This window comes from Peromyscus maniculatus, chromosome 23 (genome assembly GCF_049852395.1).
Source record: "Peromyscus maniculatus bairdii isolate BWxNUB_F1_BW_parent chromosome 23, HU_Pman_BW_mat_3.1, whole genome shotgun sequence".
NCBI classification, from domain to species: Eukaryota; Metazoa; Chordata; class Mammalia; order Rodentia; family Cricetidae; genus Peromyscus; species Peromyscus maniculatus.
This window is the reverse complement of record NC_134874.1, coordinates 46,220,516-46,242,398: the sequence shown is the minus strand read 5'-3', so window position 1 is coordinate 46,242,398 and position 21,883 is coordinate 46,220,516. Positions and strand designations below refer to the sequence as shown.

The 21,883-nt window shown below is 51.7% G+C and overlaps 1 protein-coding gene across 10 annotated transcripts in view; it reads left to right on the top strand.

Annotated features, from left to right (window-relative positions):
- Tnrc18 (trinucleotide repeat containing 18) overlaps nt 1-21,883 on the top strand; it is a 113,636-nt gene that overhangs the window by 11,125 nt on the left and 80,628 nt on the right. For 4 of the 10 annotated variants that reach the window (XM_015986301.3, XM_042268595.2, XM_042268597.2 and 1 more), the window contains exons 1-2: nt 5,285-5,674; nt 7,512-7,942. The exons of 2 other annotated variants lie outside the window; for them this stretch is intronic. In XM_015986301.3, coding sequence (XP_015841787.1) covers nt 7,756-7,942 — 187 coding nt within the window. In that variant the 5' untranslated portion in view covers nt 5,285-5,674; nt 7,512-7,755. Of the gene's footprint in view, nt 1-5,283; nt 5,675-7,511; nt 7,943-21,883 lie in introns of those variants that run through there. 4 more of the 10 variants (XM_042268598.2, XM_042268596.2, XM_042268599.2 and 1 more) reach the window with 3 other exon arrangements.

Genomic DNA, 21,883 nt, shown 5'->3' with positions numbered 1-21,883 from the left:
TGAAACTAGCAAAGCTTTGTTTTTTTTTTTTTTTTTTTTCGTTTTTTTTTTTTTTTTTTTTTTTTTTCCGAGGCGCTTCGTTGGGGCCTTGCACGGACTGCTTGGCCCGGAATGTGGATCTGCAGCCTCTTGCTGCTAAGCTACCACCCGGGTCAGTGCTCATATTTCTCTGCGCCCAGCCCAAATCCCTCGGCCCCCCTAAAAGTGCTTTTGAGACATCGTAGGGAACCTAAGAGTTCCGTGGGTGAGAACCGGGTTTCCACGTCCCTGCACCCCGCATCTGACACATGGAGATACATCCAGGAGGAGATGAATGCTCGCCACCAGTGTTGCTGTCCCCACCCTGGGCCCCATGCACTTACTGAGACCAGTATAATGGGCTGTTGCCTGCCTCCTTGGCAAAGATAATTCTTGTGGCATTAGACGTTTTTAACCGCAAATGCATCTACTTGGGTAGTTCCCCCTTTAGGGGTAACCGTCACCCTATAGCCGCCACCACCAGATGACCAATGCCAGCTTTTCGAATGGTTCAGTTCTGACTATGAAGGCGGGTGGTGGACTTATTTAAAACCAGACCCGAAGGAGACGCTTCGGGGTGTCCTTGGCAAGGAGTCAAGGGAAGCCCACGAGGTCCTGCCTCCAAATAACATGCCTGTAACCACTTCGATGGGTTCTTGGATGCCCCTCCCCCAAAATAGATCCCGTGTAAGGTCCTGGGATTAATACGGGTCCAGAGTCCCCCTCCTTGCTATAAATGACCACACACCCACCCCAGACTCATCGAACTTTCCTACATGAAGTGCCTGGGCCCAGACACCCCTACCCCAGACCGTGATCTGTGAGGCCCGACACTCGCAGTGCTGGCACCGAGTGGGTGAGGCAGTTTCCTCTCTTTGGCGAATGGGGAAGCTCCTGGCTTGATTCCCTGCGTGGTCTCGGGGTCCCCAGGCCGTGACCAAGAAGAAAAGAGTGCCTGGCCCAGCCTGAGGGAGGAGGGCCAGCGAGCAGATTTATGACCCTACCCGGTCCCCGCGCACCAAATGCATCTCCAGCCAGACAGTGGAATGTAAGACCCGACCCGGGCCAGAGGAGGAGGCCAGGGTCGGAGGCGGGGCTGAGAGGAGCAGAAATCCGAAGTGGCCCGGTGCCACCGCCCCAGGGTTATGGGTTGCGCGCTGGGTTCTGGGTGGCGTGCAAGGCTCTCGCACCACATCTTTGGTCTTGCTGGCGGGCCCAGGCTGCCCTTGGCTGGATGAATCTCTTCAGGATACCCAGCTGCTGATGGGCCAGCTGCAGCTAGAGACTGGGAGCGTGGCTGGGCCGGGCGCGGCCTCTCCGGGTTTTAGCGGCGCCCGGGCCGGGAGCTCTTGGGCAGCCGGATTTAGGATCTACGGAAACGCGCGCCTTAGACTCTACTAGGGCATCTTCAAGAGAGGCACAACTCAGCTTTCTCTTGGGGTCCCTTTCACTTTCGTCTCCAGTGGAGTTCCATTCCTTGAGAGAACTGGTTTGGGGTAACGGATAGAGGGGTGGTTTGGGGTGTCCTCTCAGGAATGGAAACTAGCTTTGTTTCTTTTTCCTTCTTCCCTTGATGGAGGAGTATGGGTTGGAAACCTGTCCACATCGCTAGCAACATCGGGATTGTGGAAGATGAGGGGGTCAACCTTTCGTGGGGCAGAAGTGAGGAAAGCGCGGGGTTCCCTGGAGCTGGACAAAGGCGCACTGCAGGGGAGGCAGCCGCGCTCAAGGTTGGCCTGTCCTCTGGTTTTACAACAAAGAGCTTTGAGTTTTGTCCGTGGGGACTCGTTCAGAGCGTTCAGACCGGGATCAGGGACCTGGAAGAACACACTAAAAGCCTCAGGAATGGCCGGGGACAACCATACCGGACCAGACAGGCCAGCCAGGGTGGGTTGTCCTGGAATTGCGTGGAGGTCCCTCACCCCCAGCTGATTTTCCACCCAGTCAGTACAAAACAAAACACACACACACACACACACACACACACACACACACTGCGTCAACACAGTTTTTTCTGGCCACGGATCCCGCCGGGTAAACAAGCGAGAGGGATGGGGGATGGGGAGCGAAAGATGGCGCCTGGACCCGTGGTCCGTGCGGTTGTCACCAGCACCGTTTTAGGACGAGTACACCGGGCTTTTGTAGTTAAGTGTGGCTCAGCCTGGCCTGGAGGTTATTTCTCCAGACCCGGAGACTCTCTGAGGTGGTGGTGGTGGTGGTGGTGGTGGTGCAACCTCTGCTTTCTGGAAGTCCCCACGCCCCAACATGGCTCCCGGCCGCTGTTAAATGTGGGGAGACACGGGCTCAGAGACCAGGGCCCTCGCCTGCCCACCGCAGACAAGTACTTGGCTGCCTGGAGAGACGCGGGAGGGAGCCTGCGTCCCCCTGCCCCGGAGCTGAGAATCCAGCACCACGGGTTCCCCAGGTCTAGCGCACCGGTGGCGGGAGGGCGGAGTGGCAGGTCGAGAGGGGACCCGGGGCGCCGCACATTCCAGAGGGGAGCGGGCCGCGTTCCACACCAACCACGGCCCTAATGACACTCTGGGTCGGTATGCCACGCCGACAGGGCGCACACTTGAAAAATGCAAACGCCATCGGCAAATCCCGGGCAAATTGGAATAATTTTTTATTAGCAGCTAAATGATTTATGGCACAATACCCCGCCGTCACAATTACGGCGTCTTGGAGCATCCAGGGGTGAAAACATTAAACATTTATAAAAACAGGCCTTTGTTTTTTTCCAACCCCGCAAGCCTTTTGCACAATCCCCCACCCCATCTCTCTCAAGATACATATTTTTTCTTGAGCTGTATTAAAATAAGGAAAACATTCTGGATCCCGGGAGGGATGAGGGGGTTGGGGGAGATCAGGGCCTGCACTCTGAATATTGGAAGGCGATGGGGGTGGGGGAAAGCGGTGGAACTGAGGCGTGGGAGGGTTTAACTGGGAACCCACAAAGGCCTCTGGATAAGGCTCAAGGGCACTAGGCGCCCCCCACCCCCTCATCCCGTTCCTCTCTCGTTTCCAGAAGCCCGCGCAGTTTAACCGCATTTGTTTTATTTCTTGCAATCAACCCCCCCTCCCCTAAGGCACATAGACACAATACCTCCTTTCTCTAACCCCCCTCACTCCGTCTTTGCTCCTGGCCGTCACCGGGCAGCACCGGGCGCCTCCGGTCGCCCCTGGCTGCCACTGAGACCCGCACGCCCAGCTCCAAGCGCGCGGACACCGCCGCTCAGTTCCCCTCGGCTCGGGCTATTTTCGTTCTTTTCTCTCCTCACTCCTCCCCCTACCGAGCTCCAGCTTCCAAAAGAGGGCAGCCTAGAAACCAGCGCAGGAAGCTCCAGGAAGGGCAACTTGAAACTGCCCTCAAGAGGCCGAATTTTTTTTTTCCTTCAAATTTATCCTGGAATTAAATTAGACACCCCCAGTTCTCTCTCGAATCTCTCCCCCCTTTTTTTTTTCTTTCTAAAAGTGGAGAAAAGAAAATAGAACGGATGAGCGCTAACTAGCTCATTAAAAAAAAACCCTCAGAAAAATTGCCTTAAAAATGGATTTTCTTTAAAAAAAAAAAAAAAAAATAGCAGTGCGAAAACGCTGAGTCCGCAGAGCAGGGCGAAAGAGCGGGCTTCTTTTGTTTTAATTAAAATCCTATAACCACGATTGCTCTCGAGGCAGGATCTGCAAGCTCTCTGCCTTTCCAAGCTTCTTTTCCAGGGTAGGTAATGCCTAGCTGGGCTCGGGCTCCTGTGGGGCTTGCGGAGAGGGTGTGGGGGACCCCCCCGCCAACTTAGGACTCGTCCCTTCGGCGAGGACCACACTCCCTGCGACCCCAGCCAGGTAGATCTGCCGTCCGCAGTTCCCGGCCACTCAGCCTCGAAAGTGTTTTTTTTTTTTTTTTTTTTTTGCTGAAGGAGCAAAATTAAAGTACAAAGTCTAGGGGATTGGGTCTCCCCTCCCCCTCTGGCCGCTGTGGCCAGCCAAGCACTTTTGGGCTTGGCTTGCTTCCTCTGAGCTCAACAGATTTTTTTCTTTTCTCCCTTTCCCGGTCTCGCCCTCCCTGGAGGGGGCGCGGCGGATGGAAGGCGAGAGAGGCCCCCAGCCAAGAGGTTTTTAATATTACACCTTAATAGGTTTCAGAAGGCCCCGTGGAGAAATGCTAATAGGGCTGAAATGTCAGAACCGAGAGGGATTCAGCTCGCGCTCCGCCGACCTAATCCTTTTTTCTGCTCTGGTTTTTCTTGGGGGGTGGAGTGGATTTTTTTTTCTGCTCTGGTTTTTCTTGGGGGGGGGGGTGGAGTGGAGGGAGAAGGAGGGGCGCCCACGCCAAAAGGGGCTTTGGGGAGGGGCGCGCGGTACGCACTCGGCCGCAGAGCCCCACAGCCCGGGTTTCTATAGGAACCCTTTTTATAAGATGCAACTCACCGCTGCCGGTCGCCGCGGCCTGTCCAAAATATTAAATAGAAAAGCCTTCTGACACTGCGTTTCAGGGAGGGGACCCGCAGGCTGGGGCAACAGGAGAAAAAAAAAAAGTCCTTGTCGCCTGCCCACCCTACCAGACCGCGACTGCTGAGGGGACAAGGAATGAATCGCTGCTTTATTTGAGAGAGAGAGAGAGAGAGAGAGAGAGAAGAGAGAGAGAGGGAGAGAGGGAGAGAGAGAGAGAAAAAACAGGCCTTGTTATTTCGGCGTCTGAACTGCGCGCTTTGGAGAGGCACCCTGGAGAGGGAGCACCGGGCGCGGGCGCAAAGAGCAGCCCACCGGCTGCCGGCCCTTCCCGGCTAGCTTGTCACCTCCTCCCGCTGGAGGAAGCTGACAGGAGGCTTGCAGAGCCCGGGATTGCGGCGACAACCATCTTCCTATATTTTGATCACTCAGCCCAGACGCAGGAGGAGGGGCTGGGATGGGGTGGGGGAGAAAGGGAGAAGGAGAAACGGGGGGGGGCTGCTGGAGCTGGTGAGGGGGAGGGCTGCCTAGAAACGGCTCGGAAAAATTCTCACCACCAGTTTTGATCATTCAGCCCCGCCGTGGGGAGCCTGGAAACTGCTGGAGCCCCGAGGTCCGTAATTGGTTTTATAGGAATGGCTGAGGGCCAAGGTGTTTACATGCGCGTGATGGGCGGCGCGCAGGGCCAATGCGCTGCGGCCGGGGGCTGGCCCGAAGGGGGGGCGTGCACCCGGGAACAATGCGTGTTTCTTCGCCTGCGAGGCTCCCCTCCCCCAACCCCCTCTGCCCCCCCCCCCCGCGCTTTTTTTTTTTTTTTTTAGATCCAGCGAGAGGAACTTGAAAGGGGGGTTGTGTAATGTACCTTTTCCAATCCCGGGCTGTATATGGAGATTTGGGATTCTTTAAACCGGCGCTACCTGGATTTTATTAAAAAGCGGGGAGCTCGGCGGGAGGAAAGCTGGCTTTTCCGGGGGCTGCGGGAGCGGGGCCGCGGGAGGGCGGAGGAGTTGGCGCGCCGCGCGCCCGGCCCGGGGAGCGGTTTTCTACCAAAAAAAGGAAAGGCGGGCAAAAAGTGTGAGGCGGCTGCGGGTGGCGGAGGGGAGCGGCGGCCGAGGGATGGCGGGCAGTACGGGCGCCTAGCCGCGCCAGGAACCGCGGCGGTCGCCGGAGTCGCTGTCGGAGCCTGGAGCCCGGAGCCCCGCCGCGCCAGGTACGCTCCGGGCCCCGATGCTCCCCAAACTTGTGCAGCGCACCCTTCGGGCCCGCTGGGCAGGCGGGCACTGAAACTGTCGGGGTCCCCAGAAGGGACGCGGAGGGCAGGGATCTGGGGGAGAGGGCGCGCCACTGAGCCCTGGGATCCCACCCGAGCGCCCAGCCTGCAGCGCCGCCGAGGGCGGCGGTTCCCTACTCAGTTCCCGGCAGGCGGCGAGCTAGCCGGGGGACGCCGAGACGGTTTCGATTATAGGCTGTTTTTAATTAAAAGCCGGAATTCAGCCATTTTAGCTGCATTTAAGAGGAGAAAAGTAGGGGAGGACGCAGTGGAGCCCCGCAGATGGCCACGCCAGCTTCTCGGCCATCGCAAAGGCTGCTCCATAGGGCTGGCTTCACCCCGACTTCCTTAAAGTGGGGCGCCTGGGCAGTGCCTTTTTCAAAACGCCGCCTTTAAAGAATATTATATTTAAGTACATGCGGGAAAGCTCCTCGAGTCTTTGAGACACGTATCCCGGGCTGTGGCGATCGTAGGTTTTTTCAAAAGTAAACGCGGATCTGGTAATCAGACCCTGATGAGAGCGAGGGAGGGTGAGAGGAAGAGGGGGTGTTTGTAACCAAAGCCACGTTAAAATAGGCGTCCTTAGCAAAGTTAAGGGAAGAGGACTTTGGGGTCTGGAGAAGGGCGGCCACCCGGGAGCCCGTGGCTTTGGCTTAGTCCACGGCTACTAGAGCGCCCCGGGCCTCCCGGAATCAGAGGATCTATAGAGCTGCCTGGGGCTGGCGGATGGTCTGAGAGGGAAGGGTGGGCTCTCCGAGACTTCCTTCTGCCCCCCACGGGAAAACGACAAATCTTTTAAACAAACAGCTTAAACTGGAATTAGAAGGGTTTCTACCCGATGCTGGAGAAGCGCCCCGTTGCTGGCCCGCGCTGCTAAGGTTTTCCTTTGTAGGTTATTTTGGGGGTGTGTGTGGGTCGCAAAGCTAGAGTAGAAGAGAGATTCTAGGAGCCCCCTTCTTCTCTGATGATCCCCAAATCTTCCATACCAGGCCACGTCCTCCCGTCCTCGGGATTCCCAGGCCTGGGCGTTGGAAAATGAAACCAAATCTTGTTTTGAAGGAGTCTTTCCAGTCCGCGGGCGAGAATGCCACGTCTCGGGGACTCGGATTCTGCGACTCCCAGTGGCCCAATGGGGCCAGCAAGAGGGGGCGGTGATCTTCCTTTAAAAATAAGCCCGCTTTTGTATCTGACCTTGGTAAACAACAACAAAAAGCCTCGAAACCGAACACTATTGTTATTATTTTTGGCAGCTGACAAGGGGATCCACAACTCGGGGGGAAAAAAGAGAGAGAGAGAGACGAGGGCCCCAAAAAGGTTAAACATTAAACTTTGCGGATCAGATAGTGGCATGGCGTTATGGACACATTTCGACCAGCTCTAAAGAGTTTGCAGTTTTAAACCCCCGGAGCATGTGACGCCTGGGAAATAAAGCACTCTTCGGATTTGGATTTAGCTGAACGGGCGCGGTCGGCTGAGTGGCCTTCCCCAGTTTCAGGAGGACTTAACAGGCAGGAGTCCGGGTTGGGACGCAGCGCGCCGGGGCAGTTTTCCCAAGCCAGGTTCCTGGGAACCCTGAGCTCCTGGACCATAGGTCTTTGCATTTCGCGGAGAGGGGTCGTTTAATCCCGATTTTATTTCTAGCTAGCAGCTTGGTTCGCTACTCTCCGACTCCGAAGGGCGAGGCGACTTTCTGAAACTTGTTTTTTTTTTCCTCCCCCCTTTTTTCCCTTTCCTCCTCTTCTGTGACTTCCGCGGCTCATCTTATTCCCTCGCCAAGACGTCGTGTGCGCCTCCTCGCGCATCTCCGCTCGGCCGCCCGGAGGGGACTCACCGCGGCCTGTTCATGCGCCCCGGGCCGCTGGCCCGTGGTTGAGCGCAAGCCCCGCTGGCCGCCGCCATGCACGCCGCGGAGCGCCCGCCACCCGAGGACACTAGGACTACATCGAGGCCGAACTTTTAAGTCCAACTGAAGCAGGCCGGTTGGCCGGGTGGGGAGGCTGACCGCGGCACTCCCGCGGAGGATGGATGGCCGAGATTTCGGGCCCCAGCGGTCCGTCCACGGCCCCCCGCCGCCGCTGCTGTCCGGCCTGGCCATGGACAGCCACCGCGTGGGCGCGGCCACCGCCGGACGCTTGCCCTCCTCGGGCTTGCCAGGTCCCCTGCCGCCCGGGAAATACATGGCCGGTCTCAACCTGCACCCGCACCCGGGTAAGTGTTGCTCATTGAGCTGGCACCCACCCTCCTGCCTTGAGGCGGATCCTGGGGAGGGAGCCCGGGGCAGACCTCCGCGGCTGGAACTGAGAGCCTCTGTCCTGTTTCACCAGGGTGTACAGGAGGCTCATCTCCCAGCTCAGAGGTCGGTCCCGAGGCTCTCGGAAGACAGTCTCGGTTTCTGTCTCTGGGGTACCAGATAGTCTCAGTCTTCCCGAGGCTCAAGTGTCTGCAGTCACAGCCACCCTGGGGGAATCCCAGTCCAAGCGCTCTTGAGGAAGTGGAGTTTGCAAAAATAAATAAATAAATTAGTAAATAATAATAATAATAATAAATAAAATACATGTAGGCGAGAAAACAACGTGTCGGCTCCGCACCTCGGGAGACACCCGTTCCCGGATCATTTTCTTGGCGAGCTCTCTTCGTTGCATGGAGCCTCGTGGAGCCGCATCCCGGGCGATTCCACAACTCGGAGGATGGGGTGGGGAAATGAAGGAGATTAGTGACACCAGTTTTAGGAGCCTGATCTGTGGTGAACCCTTAAGATTCTGGGGACCTGGTTATTTGGAAGAAATGAGTGTACCAGGTCTGTACAACCCAGCCGCCAGTCCGGCTGAGCCCGGGCTGCACTGGGTACACTGCGGTGGCGCACGGGAGGTGGTGGCTGAGAAGGCCCAGACCCTCTCCGGTAGCTACTCCGGGAAGAAGCAGAGGGCCAGGCAGGGCCGAGCCAAGCCTTGGCCACAGCGCGCCGGGAGATAGGGAGCCTGGGATCTGCAGACCTGCCTGGTGGCGGCTCCGTGAGCGGGTCCCTCCTCCCCGGCCGCTCCTCGCTTCTGCGCCTGGCTTAAGGAGAACGCTCCAGCTCTTCCTTTAAAAGCACCACCTTGTCGATTTCACAGGGAGCTCACTCTTCTTGTCCCTGGAACAAGTCTTGGAACAGACACCCTGGGGGCCCACAGCCACCACTTAAGTTTCTCTCTGCCCGCCAGGGTGACCAAGGCTCGCCGATTTGGCCTCTGCCTTTGATTTTTCTCCTGGAACTTTTCTAGAATCGGGAGTCTGGGACTCAGCGGGACAAAGGGCCTTTGTGAAGCGCCTGGCGGGGGAGGGGCGAGTGGAGATCCCTGCCGGCGGGGGCGCAGGGACCCGGGTCACCTCCCCCGGTGCTCGTGTGCCCCTTGAGAGCTGGAGGTGCGTCCGCACGGGGGTGGTGGTGACAAGACCGGATTCGTACAGGAATGGTGCCCTGTGACCCAAGTGGGGCATCAGAGACCGCTCCTAAGGCATGATTTGGGGATGGCCTTGGGATACAAAGGCCATTTGGGCCAACCCCTCTTGAACGTCTATGAGAGGGGCCATTGGAGGTTCATGGATGTGTGAATTTGCGTGCTTTTTGGGGGTCCCTGGGTTAGTTGGTCTGGCTGGAGTGGTGGCAGGGGCTCCTCTTGTGGCCTGGGAATCTGACCTCAGGGTGTTCCTGGCTGGCTGAGTCTCAGCTTGTCGCCTGCTTCAGGTTTGCCTGGGATCTGGCCCAGACCTGGCTGAGAGCAGCGCCGACAGCCACTCCTTACCGCTGTTCTAAGTGCACAGCCTTTTCCAACACTGATAGCATAGCATAGTTAGACTGCTTCCCATGCTTAACCCATCTGGTGGATGGGGTGGCTGTGGTGCGGACTAGGAAGTCCAGCTGGAAGCCTCCTTGGAATCCTGTGTCGCGGCCTTCTCTGCTGGGAGCTGTGTGACTTATGCACGCGCGGTGGCTTGAGGGCGTGGAGGAAATGGAGGGAAAGCCACTGCAGTCCCCCTGAGGCCTTGCTTACCAGAGGGAAGAGGGGGGGCCCTCGAAGCTCTCTATTACTTCCCGCCGGCCCCATCTGTCCCCGCTCCAGATGGGGCAGAGAGACTGGACTCCAGGTCAACGCCCAGAGCTGAAGCCACACTTAATCCCATTAACCACGATATGGGACTGCACCCCATTCATCCCCTAGGGCTGATGGGGATAGAGACGGGAGACACCCCTCCCCCACTCCGCTTTCCTTGCGGGGGTGCAGGTGCAAGATCTTTTTGCAGGGCACCACCCTGTGCTTTTTCTGGCTGCCAGCTCTTTAGATCTTGCCAGCCTTCTCAGAGCCATCTTTATTTGTTTACTTTTGTATAAAAAACCAGAGAAGCTGAGCTGTTTGCCAGGGTCACACAGCCTGGAGGGAAGAGAGTGTTTGTTACCCAATGGGCTGGTCCCACTGGGGGATGTGTGGATTTGCCCATGGCTTCTAGGGTCAGAAGCATCTATGAAAGTCCCCTAGGCAGAGGGAGGGAGCTTGGTCTGGTAACCTTGAGGGAGGAGGGCTGTTTAGTGAGGGACCGCTGGAGGCAAAGCTGTCTGCTCTGATAGGGGTTTGGCTAAGGTCTCTCGTCCCTTCCTTAGATGAAATAAAATCAAAAACCAAAAACCAAAAACAAATGGGGTGCCGGGTATGGAGGCTCACACCTACAATCTCAGCACTCAGAGGCAAAGGCAGAAGGAACAGGAGTTGGGGGCCAGCCTAGACTACATACCTGGATGGACGGACACACACACACACACACACACACACACACACACACACAGTGTTTGAATCAAAGCAAGGGTGGTGGCTTCTTCCTTTTTCCTTGGCTATAAGTCCTGCTGTAGTTTGAGCAGCGACTATTCACAGCCTGTCAATGAGATGGACCGGTGGGCTGGACTCTTAAATGCCTGAGTTGGAGGGCCTGGGGGAGAATCTGTCTTTCAGTCAGTGTGCTGTTAGCAAGATCCCGCACCTGGATGCTTATTTTCTCTGAACCCACACCCTGGACTGAATGAGGGGTGGGACTCAGGGCTCTGGACAAGGAGGCACTGCACTTTGACCTGGCCCTTCAACAATAGGCAGCTAGCCATGGGCTCCAACCCCAACCGGGAATCCACCCAGTTAGCCTACTGGGCTTGATTTAGAAAGATTAATCAGTTAGGACCGGCTGGTGGAAACAAGGAATCCAGAAGATAAGGGATTTTTCTATCTCTTTTTCTTTCTTTCTTTCTTTCTTTCTTTCTTTCTTTCTTTCTTTCTTTCTTTCTTTCTTTCTTTCTTTCTTCCTTCCTTCCTTCCTTTCTCTCTCTCTCTCTCTCTCTCTCTCTCTCTCTCTCTCTCTCTCTCCTTTCTTTGGTCAGAGGCAGCAAGGGAAGGCACGGGGAAGGTTCTGGAACCTAGAAGGGCCCCTTGGGTTCCCTGGTTTTTAGAATGGTCACCTCTTGTTCTTTTTTTAAAAACATTTTAAGTGTGTGTGTGTGTGTGTGTGTGTGTGTGCACACCCCACTGCAGAGATCAGAGGACAGCTGACTGCAGTCGATTCCCTCCTACCCCGTGGGTTCTGGGATCGAACTCAGGTGTGGCCTCGGGCCCACTTCAGCCTCTGAGTCACCTTGTCGGCACCTTCAGTAATTCGGCAACTGAAGCCTTGATTTTCTTCCTCCCTCACATGTTCATTTGCTTAGCAAATGACTTCCAAGCATTTCCTGCTCACTGGGCATCGAACTGGGGCCTGGACCTGAGGCAGGGAACCAAACAGAAGTAAGGCTTTGCTCTTCCTTGGGGCTCACTTTCTAGTGTGGGAGCCAGGCAATAAACACACCAATCAGGGGAGGAAATCATTGTAAATGGGGACACAGGCCATGTAGAAAATAAAATGCCCTGGGTCTGCTGTGGCCCTTGGGGTGAAGGGCCGGGTCAGAGGGCTTGACCTCAGCCATCCCTAGAGTGAACTCTTTTGTGTGTCTTAAGAGCCGAAGGGTTGACAGAATGCAGAAGCAGAGAGCTTGGTGAGGTATCAGGGATTTGAGAGCCCTGGGATCCAGTCGGCACAGTGGGAGATAGAATGTATGGGGCGGGGCAGATCTCACCGGTCCCTGAAGACCAGCAATGAAGTCTTGGAATTTTAAACAGCCATTTTACAAAACTGGCCTGGACTCTTTAAAAAAAAAAAAAAAAAGCCAGTGGTATGCAAGGTAGAGGTAGGCAGAGAGCCGTGACTGCTTAAGAGACAACGGGGAAAAAATGGCCATGGCTACAGGCGGTGTGCAGGCCGAGACTGAATCTTGGTTTAAGGAAAAAAACCTGCTCCAAAGATTATGGAGGCAATTGGAGAAATTGGAATATGGGCTGTGTAGATTAGCTGATAGTGATGAATCAACACTGTGTTCCCGGACACCAGTCACTGGGTTAAGCGCTATTTTCACTCTTTGGGAATAAGGATGCCGAAGTATTTAGGGCAGGGGATGCCATGTCTGCCACTGTCTTGCGAATGGCTGGGATTGGAAAAAGGAATGCTTTGAATTTAGATGTCTGGGCATGTTTGTGGGGGACCGTAGGTCATGTCAGATAACAAAGTAAGAGGTATGGTGGAGTGATTGGAGCCCATGAAGGTCACAGTAGTTATGGTAATAACTTCAAACTTCTCTGAATTTGAAATTCTTCCAGAGTAAGCATGTAAGGGCAAAGGGGAGGGGGCTCCCCAGAACGGGTTAGTGGGTAAAGGAGCTTGTCAATAAACCCGGGGACCTGAGTTTGATCCCTGGGATTCACATGATAGAAGAAGAGAACGGATTCTGGGGAGTTTGTCCTCTGAACTCCAGAAGTATGTGCGTGCTCTCGCTCTCTCTCTCTCTCTCTCTCTCTCTCTCTCTCTCTCTCTCTCTCTCTCTCACACACACACACACACACACACACACACACACACACACAGAAAAATAGAGATAACCTGGGTTTTGGTCAGAGATGTTCATAGAAGATGGAAGGAAGTTTAATGGGATTCCCCCACTTCCTTCCTTCCTTCCTTCCTTCCTTCCTTCCTTCCTTCCTTCCTTCCTTCCTTCCTTCCTTCCTTCCTTCCTTCCTCCCTCCCTCCCTCCCTCCCTCCCTCCCTCCCTCCCTCCCTCCCTCCCTCCCTTCCTCCCTTTCTGTCTGTCTTTCTTTTAAAACAAAGTCTCACTGTGTAGCCCTGGCTGGCCTGGACTTCACTGTATAAACCAGGCTGGCCTCAATCTCAAGGAGATCCACCTACCTCTGCTTCCTGAGGGCAGGGATTAAAGGCCTTTTTTTTCTTTTTAGTTTTCGAGACATGGTTTCTCTGTATAGTCCTGGCTGTCTTGGAACTAGCTCTGTAGACCAGGCTGTCCTCAAAACTCACAGAGATCTGCCTCCCTCTGCCTCTGGAGTGCTGGGATTAAAGGCGTGCTCCACCACTGTCCAGTGATTTTTTTTTTTCCCCTTTTAAGATAGAGTTTTATGTAGCCCAGGCTCCTCTGGAATTTATGATCCTCCTGCCTAAGACTCTGGAGTGCTGGTGCTGGTAATTGCCTGGGGGTGGTGGGACATTTGTATTTTGTTGTTGTGTCTTTTTTTTTTTTTTTAATAAGACAGGGTCTACTACAGCCTAGGTGGGCCTCCAATTCACTACATAACTGAGAATGACCTTGAACTCATAATCCTGCCTCAGTCTACAAGTGTACTGCTTGATTTGGTTGTGGCCAGTTAAGGATGGATGGTCTTGACTCCGTTTGGTGGACCAGCTGCTGTTCACCTGATTTTGCTTCCATCTCATGATGTAGTTAAGTGTTCATAGTCTAGATTCTAGGCCATCTATTGTTTACTAACCATGCATGAAAGCCTGGGTTGGATTCCCCAGTCCTGCATTGGTGGCATGTACTTTGTAATCCTGGTTTTCCTTTGGTGAAGAGAGGTTGAGGCCAGCCTGGGATTTGAGAGACCACTGTCTTAAAAACAGAAAAACAGAACAAAAGAAAAGCCCACCATCTTGAGTTAAGCCTCCCTCAGGGTCCTTTTATTTATTTTTGTATTGCTAGCAATGAAACCCAGTGCCATATGCACAGACCACTGAGTCAGATCCTCAACCCATGAAGGCATGGGGACCTTAATATACATGTTGCCCAGAGAGGCCTGGCATCTAACTTTGGTGGAAGTGAAAGCCATCATATAGTGAGATCCTATCTCAAGATAAAAAGTGGGACTATGGAGATGCTGCTTAGTGGTAGAGGACCTGCCTAGAATCCCCCAGTGAGGATTTTGGGGCGTGGCTCAGAGGCTCACACACCCTTCCTAACAATTTTACACATTTCTCAGCAGGAGGTAGCTGAGTTTCTGAACCTGCAGACTTTTGATAAGAAACTGCTTCTTCTGGAGGCTGGCTGTGTTAGGGCTGAGGTTTCTTTCTTGTTATTTTTATGACATTTATTTATTTATTTGTGTGTGTGTGTATTCAAATGTATGTTCAAAAGGACAATTTGCACAAATCAGTTCTCTCCTTGTACCATTTGAGTCCAGATGACCAAACTCAAGTCATCAGCTTTGGAGGCAAGTTGCCCAGTGAGCCATCACACCTGCCCAGGCCTGAGACTGAAGTCTTGATTTTCTGCCTGTGATGAGTCTGTGAGTCTCAATTTTCCCATCTGCAAAGTGGACCAATTAATACTGAAAGCTTCCTTGTCTTGTGATGTTTGATGGAGCAAGCTCAGGCCAGGTGCCTGACCCAAGTACAGCCCTCTGCAGAAGTCACTGAGAAAGTGATTGCTGTAATTACGGACATCATTAGTGGGGTGACTCACAGATTCCTCCGACTCATCCACACCTCTCCCTGGGCTTTGGAATTCCCTTGAACTCTCTCTGGCTGGGGCACAGTCCTTAGCCACCAGTGGCCAGCCTAAGCTTTGATTTTATTTTGGGTCTGGTGATTGACCCCAGGGCTTTGCAGCTACCACTGAGCAGTTCCCCAGGCCCTCATTGCTTATTTTATTCTTTTCCCTTTTTTGTATAATAGCCAAACTAAAATGCTTCCATTTTATGGAGCTCAAGCTAGCTTTGAACTCCTGATCCTCTTGCCTCTACATCCCAAGTACTAGACTTACAAATATGTGCTATCATACTCATACCCAGCCTTAGATGCTTTCATCTCAAGTTTCTGGTTTATTTGACTTTTTTAGGGTCTCACTGTATAGCCCAATTATAGCTCAGGTTTGCCTCAAAACTGGGGACTTTCTCCTTCCAATATTGCCACACCCAATGGTATACGCCTTTAATCCCTGCATTTGTGGAGTTGGAGGCTAGCCTGGACAACATATTGAGAGTTTCAGGCCAGCTAGGGCTATATAATGAGACCCTGCCTCAAAAGAAATCCAAGTATAACACCAAGCAAGGCAGGGTTGAGCATATATATATATAGCTCAGTTAGGGCTTGCCTAACATGTTTGTAACCCTGGATTTGATCAGTCATGGTGAAGCTCATGTGGTACATATGCCTGTAATGTAGTACTCAGAGGCCGGAGTAGTTCAAGGTCATCTTCCCTTGAGTACACAGTAAGTGTGAGGCCAACCCTGCCTCAAAGAACAAACCAAGTTGGATGTAATGGTGAATTATTTTATTTGGTTTTTCGAGACAGGGTTTCTCTGTGTAGCTTTGTGCCTTTCCTGGATCTTAATCTGTAGACCAGGCTGGCCTCAAACTCACAAAGATCCGCCTGCATCTTGCCTCCCGAGTGCTGGGATTAAAGATGCGTGCCTGTGCCTGTGCCTGTGCCGCTGCCGCCGCCGCCCCCACCACCTGGCAAGGTGCATAATTTTAATCTCAGCACTTGGGGAGGCAGAGGCAGCTGGATCTCTGAATTCGAGGCCAGCCTGGTCTACAGAAAGAGCTCCAGGACAGCTCCAACTCCCCTCCCCCCACCCCAGCAAAAAAAAAGAAATAAAAAGAAAAAAGAGGAGTAGAGGAGTATTAAAAATAATGAAGTGGAGGGGCTGGAGCGATGGCTCAGTAGTTAAGAGCACTTGTTATCTTGCCGGGGACCTGGGTTCAATTGCCAGGGCCAGCACAACAGCACAACTATCTCTAATTCCAGTGCCACGGGATCCAATGCTGCCCTTTGACCTCTGTGGGCACTGCGTGCATGTGGTGGTGGTGCACAGACATACAAGGAAAACACCCATACATAAAAAAATAAAAAGAGAAATAAAATGGAGTATGATAATAGGATATCTGAGAGATGATTTTGAGGATTAAATGGTGCAAATGAAGCATTTAATAACACTGTGCCTGATATATCAAAGGGACCTGGTAAATGTTTATTATTGTGGTCATTGTTTACCCCCTCCCTGGATTCTACCCCTATCCTGATCTGTATGGAATTCAGTTTTGTTTAAACCAGTTTTATTACTATGGCTTTGTAAATTTTGTCCCTAGAGTCAATGATGTAATAAAATTAATGTCTTCTGGAGTTACCTTTTTTTGTTGTTGTTGTTTTGTTTTGGTTTTGGTTTTGGTTTTTTGAAACAGAGTTTCTCCATGTAGCTTTGGAGCCTAGCTCTGGAGACCAGGCTGGCCTGGAACTCATAGAGATCTGCCTGCCTCTGCCTCCTAAGTGGTGGGATTAAAGTTGTGTACCACCACTGGCCGGCTTTTTGTTTTTTCAAGAATCCCTCGGGGCAGGAGGGAGGACAGGGGAATCTATGGTTGATATGTAAAATGAACAGAAAATCTCAATCTCTCTCTCTCTCTCTCTCTCTCTCTCTCTCTCTCTCTCTCTCTCTCTCTCTCTCTCTCTCTCTCCTCTCTCTCTCAAGATTATTTATTATGTATACAGCATGTATGACCGCAGGCCAGAAGAGGGCACCAGATCTCATTACAGATGGTTGTGAGCCACCATGTGGTTGCTGGGAATTGAACTCAGGACCTCTGGAAGAGCAGTCAGTGCTCTGAAACTCTGAGCCCCGAAAATCTCTTAATTAAAAAAAAATCCCTGCCTTCTGGAGCTGGAGAGATGGCTCAGAGTTAAGAGCACTGGCTTGCTCTTCCAGAGGTCATGAATTCAATTCCCTGAAACCACATGGTGCCCTCTTCTGGTCTGCAGGCACGCATGCAGACAGAACACTGTATACATAATAAATAAATAAATCTTAAAAAAAAAAGAATATCTGCCTTCCTATCTGGATACAGCAGTTTATGTTTAGCAGTATCTACTGCCCAAGTCACCCTTGTATTTTCTTGAAGGTTCTAGTCCTGGGTTATTCCATCTTCCTTCACATGGTTGTCTGCTGCTACTCTATTCCTTGATTTCAGGGCCTTCCTGTTTCCTTGTTTCTATGGAGCATGTCCAGCAGTTGCTTTCTGAGACATGGTGTTTTGAGGGCAGATCTTCTGAGGTCAAATGTGCCTGGAAAATGCCTTTAACCTGCCTTGTCTTGTTAGTGGTTAGTGATTTTACTAATTTCCACTATTCTAAAGCTGCTTTCGAAGGTTATGATGCTATGTCTACCCCTCCCCCTGCCTTTCCCCTTTTTGGTGGTGCTGTGGATCAAGGCAGTACAGTGTTTCATTATTATGTGTTTAGCTTGTGAACGATTATGTGTACTTATTTTTTTATCCATTGACAGTTTCGTTCATGTACATAATGAATTTTAGTCATTTTGCCCCCAGTACCTGCTCTCATCTACTTGCCCTTTTTTGAAGCTTATCTTCCCAGATCTTCCTCCTGTTTTCGTGGCTTTTTTTGTGCATGACCAGTCAGTTTAATTAAGAGTTTCTTTCTTGAGCTTGGGTGGCAGCTTACTTATTGGAACAGCTTAACCAGTGGCCATACCACTTAAGAAAACAACACGCCACCCCCCATGAACTGCCCACAGACCCTCACACACACCCCTTCCCTGGAACTCACTAGGTAGTCCAGGCTAGCCTTGAATTTAGAGTGCTAGGGTTAAAGGCGTGGACCACTCACTTTGAATCTGATCTCTGTATGCAAAGTGCTCCTCCTCCTTCAAATGCTTGATATCTTTTATGGCCTCACAATAGTGACACACGTGGCTATGGAGACCCCGGGGAAGGCTTGGCCTCTTCTAGCTGTGTGGGATGAACATTTTGCCTAACTGATGCGCCTTTTTCTCTCTGCTAAAATGGCTGATAATAGTCGCTTTTCACGACTGTGTGGAGGCTAAGTGTGTTTAGGCGCAGAAGCACCTAGAGCGTTGCCTGGCTCAAAGAAAGCCTGAGCTGCGATTGGGGATTTTCTTCCCATCCTAGTTGTATGGAGATTCTGTGCACAGCTGACTGCTGTGGCCTCCTTTTGTGTCTGCTGTGCTGCGTGCCCCGGCAGCCGGTCAGTCTTAGAATTCAGCTCTTCCAGTTTGAAATTGTTTTTGAGTTTCTATTTTTATTCATATTTGATCATTTCCTGCCCACCATTCTCTCTCTGTGCCAGGAGTGAGATATCTTGAGGCTCCTGCTCCAGTAAACACATTTTCTGTATCTTTTCTTCTTTCTTTCTTCTCTCTCTCTCTCTCTCTCCTTCCTTCCTTCCTTCCTTTTCTTTCTTTCTTTTTTTTTTTTTCTTCTGAGACAGGGCCTCAATATATTGCCCTGGCTAGCCTGGAGCTCATGATATAGACCAGGTTGGCCTCAAACTCACAGAGATTCATCCATCTGGGTCTGCCTCCTGAATGCTGGGATTAAAGGTGTGTGTCTCCAGGTCCAGCTTTATCTTTTCTTTCCAAAAAAAAAATTTCTTTTTTGGTATTACGGTTCTGTGTGTGTGTGTGTGTGTGTGTGTGTGTGTGAGAGAGAGAGAGAGAGAGAGAGAGAGAGAGAGAGAGAGAGAGAGAGAGAGAGAGAGATTCAGAGGACTTTTGAGAGTAGTTTCCTCCTGCCTTGGTTTGGTCCTGGGATCTAACTCAGGTTTTCCTGCAATCCCCCTTATCCACTGAGCCATCTCACCAGCCCACACCTGCTTTGCTTTTTATGTTTTGGCTTTTTGGAACTCACTCTGTACATCAGACTGGCCGGGAACTCAAAAATCTACCTGCCTCTGCTTTCTGAGTTCTGGGATTAAAAAACCCACCTGGTTTTCTTTGCTATTTTTTGCCTTTCTGTTTCTCAATCTTTCAAGGTGCGGCGGGGGGGGGGGGGGGGGGGGGGACGGGGGGGGGGGGGACACGAGAGACACACACACACACACACACACACACACACACACACACGCCCCCCTTCAGTTTTTCGAGACAGGTTTTCTCTGTGTAACAGCCCTGGCTGTCCTGGAACTCACTCTGTAGACCAGGCTGACCTCAAACTCACAGAGAGCCACCTGGACCTGCCTCCTGAATGCTAGGATTAAAGGTGTGCACCACCACCGCCCAGTTCAACTTCACTATCGTTTTTGAAGTTGGCTGTCATTCATACATAGAATATATGTAATGTCCTCTCTCTCTCTCTGTCTCTCTCTCTCTCTGTCTCTCTCTCTCTCTCATGTAGTTCATGCTGGTCTCAACTCGATATGTCTGTGATGTGAGGGCAACCTTCAGCTTCTAATCTTCCTGCCTCCATCTTCAGAGAGTGCTGGGATTACAGGTGTGTGCTCCCACAGCCAATTCTGGGGCTAGAACTTGGGTCTTCCTGAATGTCAGGCAAGCACCTACTCAGCCCTGTTATTGTTGCTGACGTCATCATAGCATCCCGTTCTTTCATGGCTGTGTTAGCTCTTGTGACTTGGATGGTAGTGACTGTATATATATTTTTTTCCGTTTTTCTTTTTTTTTCTTTTTTGGCTGGCTTCAAACAAAGATCAGCCTGGCTCTGCCTCTGGGATTAAAGGTGTGTGCCACCATCGCCTGCCTGTGACTGTATTTTTTGTGAGATTTATTTTTTCCTGCCTTTTCTCTATACCCCCTAGGTCATTTGTCTTCTCTTGTCTTCTGGTTGGAAATGTGTAGTTATCTGTCTTGGAAGTCTCACTGCTTGGGAGGTAGAAGCAGGAGGGTCAGTAAAGAATTCAGGTCTAGTCTTAGGTCTGTATCAAGTTTGAGGGCAGCCTGGACTACGTGAGAATATGCCTGAAAAATACGGACAGGTTAGAGCTCTTGCTGCTTAAGCGTGAGGACCAGAGTTCGGGTCCCAACACCCACTCGAAAAGCTGGGCAGGGCTGTGCCTGAGCGTCCGTTAGTTGGAGTGCTTTGGGGCGTGGAGACAAGACTGTTTCTGGGCTTGCTGGCCTCCAGCCTGGCTCCAGGTTCAGTGAGGGAGCGCTGGAGAGGGAGAGGAGAGGAGAGGCCACCCAACCCATGCTATCTCTGTAAAAAGGTACTTTTCCCCCCTGATGGTTGTTTTGAGACAGTTGTTGCTGTGTGGCTGACCTTGAGGTCTACCCCTCTGCCTCAACCTTCTCCCCCAAGTGCCTGGAACACAGACAGGGCCAGGCATATCTGGTGCAGGCTTTTGCTGATTTTCTTTTTGGCCTTGTATGACTCAGAAGTGAGAGTACGCTAGATGTTTAGGCGCCTGGGTTTCCGCCTAGCTCTGCCTCTGCCTAAACCCAACCCTGAGAATGCCTATCTTTTTATAAGTTAATTCACTAATTTAACCATTGTTATTATTTGAGATAAGATCTCCGACACACTTGTGTAGCCCTCTGTAGGTGAGGTTGGCCTTGAGCATCCTGCTTTCACCTGGAACTCCTGCCTCAGCCTTGGGGATGGAGGTGGGCAGAGCAGAACCCCTCCCCCCATGAATTCCAGCCTTTTATAGTTTCATCTTTGTCAGCAAGGGCTTGTGGGAGACTCTAAATTCTTCCATGAAAACAGCTCCTCAGGTATGGCAGACAGCTGACAGCCTTTACTGGGCTTTCCATATGCCATGTTCTATCTCCAGCAGGGCAAACAAAACAAACCAAACCCTGCCCAATCAGCTGTGGTCTTAAGCACCTCCCTGCCCCCTGGGTTTTAGAGATGCCAGGGCCTCCAAGTTGGGAGGACCAGAAATACTCTAATTTGATTGCCTTGTCTTATTTGTTTTGAGACAGCATCTCACTCAGCTCCTACTGGCCTCCAAGTTCTTGGGATCCTCCGGCATCAGCTGTCCAAGTGCTGAAATCAGGGGCATGCACCATCATACTTTGGTGTTTTTTTGTTTGTTTGTTTGTTTTTGTTTGTTTGTTTATTTGATTTGGTTCTGGGAATGGAACATGGATGCTAAATCAGCAGTCTGCCACTGTGCTACATCCCTGGCTTTGTTTGTATATTTGTGTGTGTTGTTGTTTATTCAGAGGCAGGGTGTTAGTGTCCCAGGTTGACCTGGGCTTTCTCTGTGTAGCTACATAGGATGGTCTTCTTGCAACCTGGGGTGCTAGGGTAGGGTTATGTGTACCACGAAGCCTGATTTATGGGATGCTGGTGATTAGGCTCGAGTCACACCCCCCTAGCCTTGTGTGTGTGTGTGTGTGTGTGTGTGTGTGTGTGTGTGTAAAAAACGTGGGCAAGAAAGAAGTGTGTGTAGAGGTCAGACAACTTGGGACATGGGCATTTGGTTTTTTTCCTTCCATCATGTGGGTCCCAGGGATCAAACTCAGATCATCAGGCTTGGCCGCAAGTTCCTCTACTTACTGAGCCATCTTGTCAACCCACAGAAGGAATTCTTAACTCTAAAGTTGTGCTCCAGCTTCTGGCATGATGCCTCACTCTGAACCTACCGCTTTGCCCAAGCAGCCTTTAGAAGTTCATTTATCCCAGACTCTTTCACTCCGGAGGCTGAAGTGGTCCTTAGGGGATGCATTCTTTCCATAAGGAAGTCCCTCTGTAATTACCTGCTGATTGTGACCTGTCTGGAGCCTGCAGGCTTAAGCTGAGTGGACTTATTTGCATATCATTGGAGCCTTTGATACTTTTTTGTTTTTTGTTTTTTTTGTTTTTGTTTTTTGAGACAGGGTTTCTCTGTGTAACTTTGCGCCTTTCCTGGATCTCGCTCTGTAGACCAGGCTGGCCTCGAACTAACTTTTTATTTTTTGGTTTTTCGAGACAGGGTTTCTCTGTGTAGCTTTGCGCCTTTCCTGGAACTCACTTGGTAGCCTAGGCTGGCCTCGAACTCACAAAGAT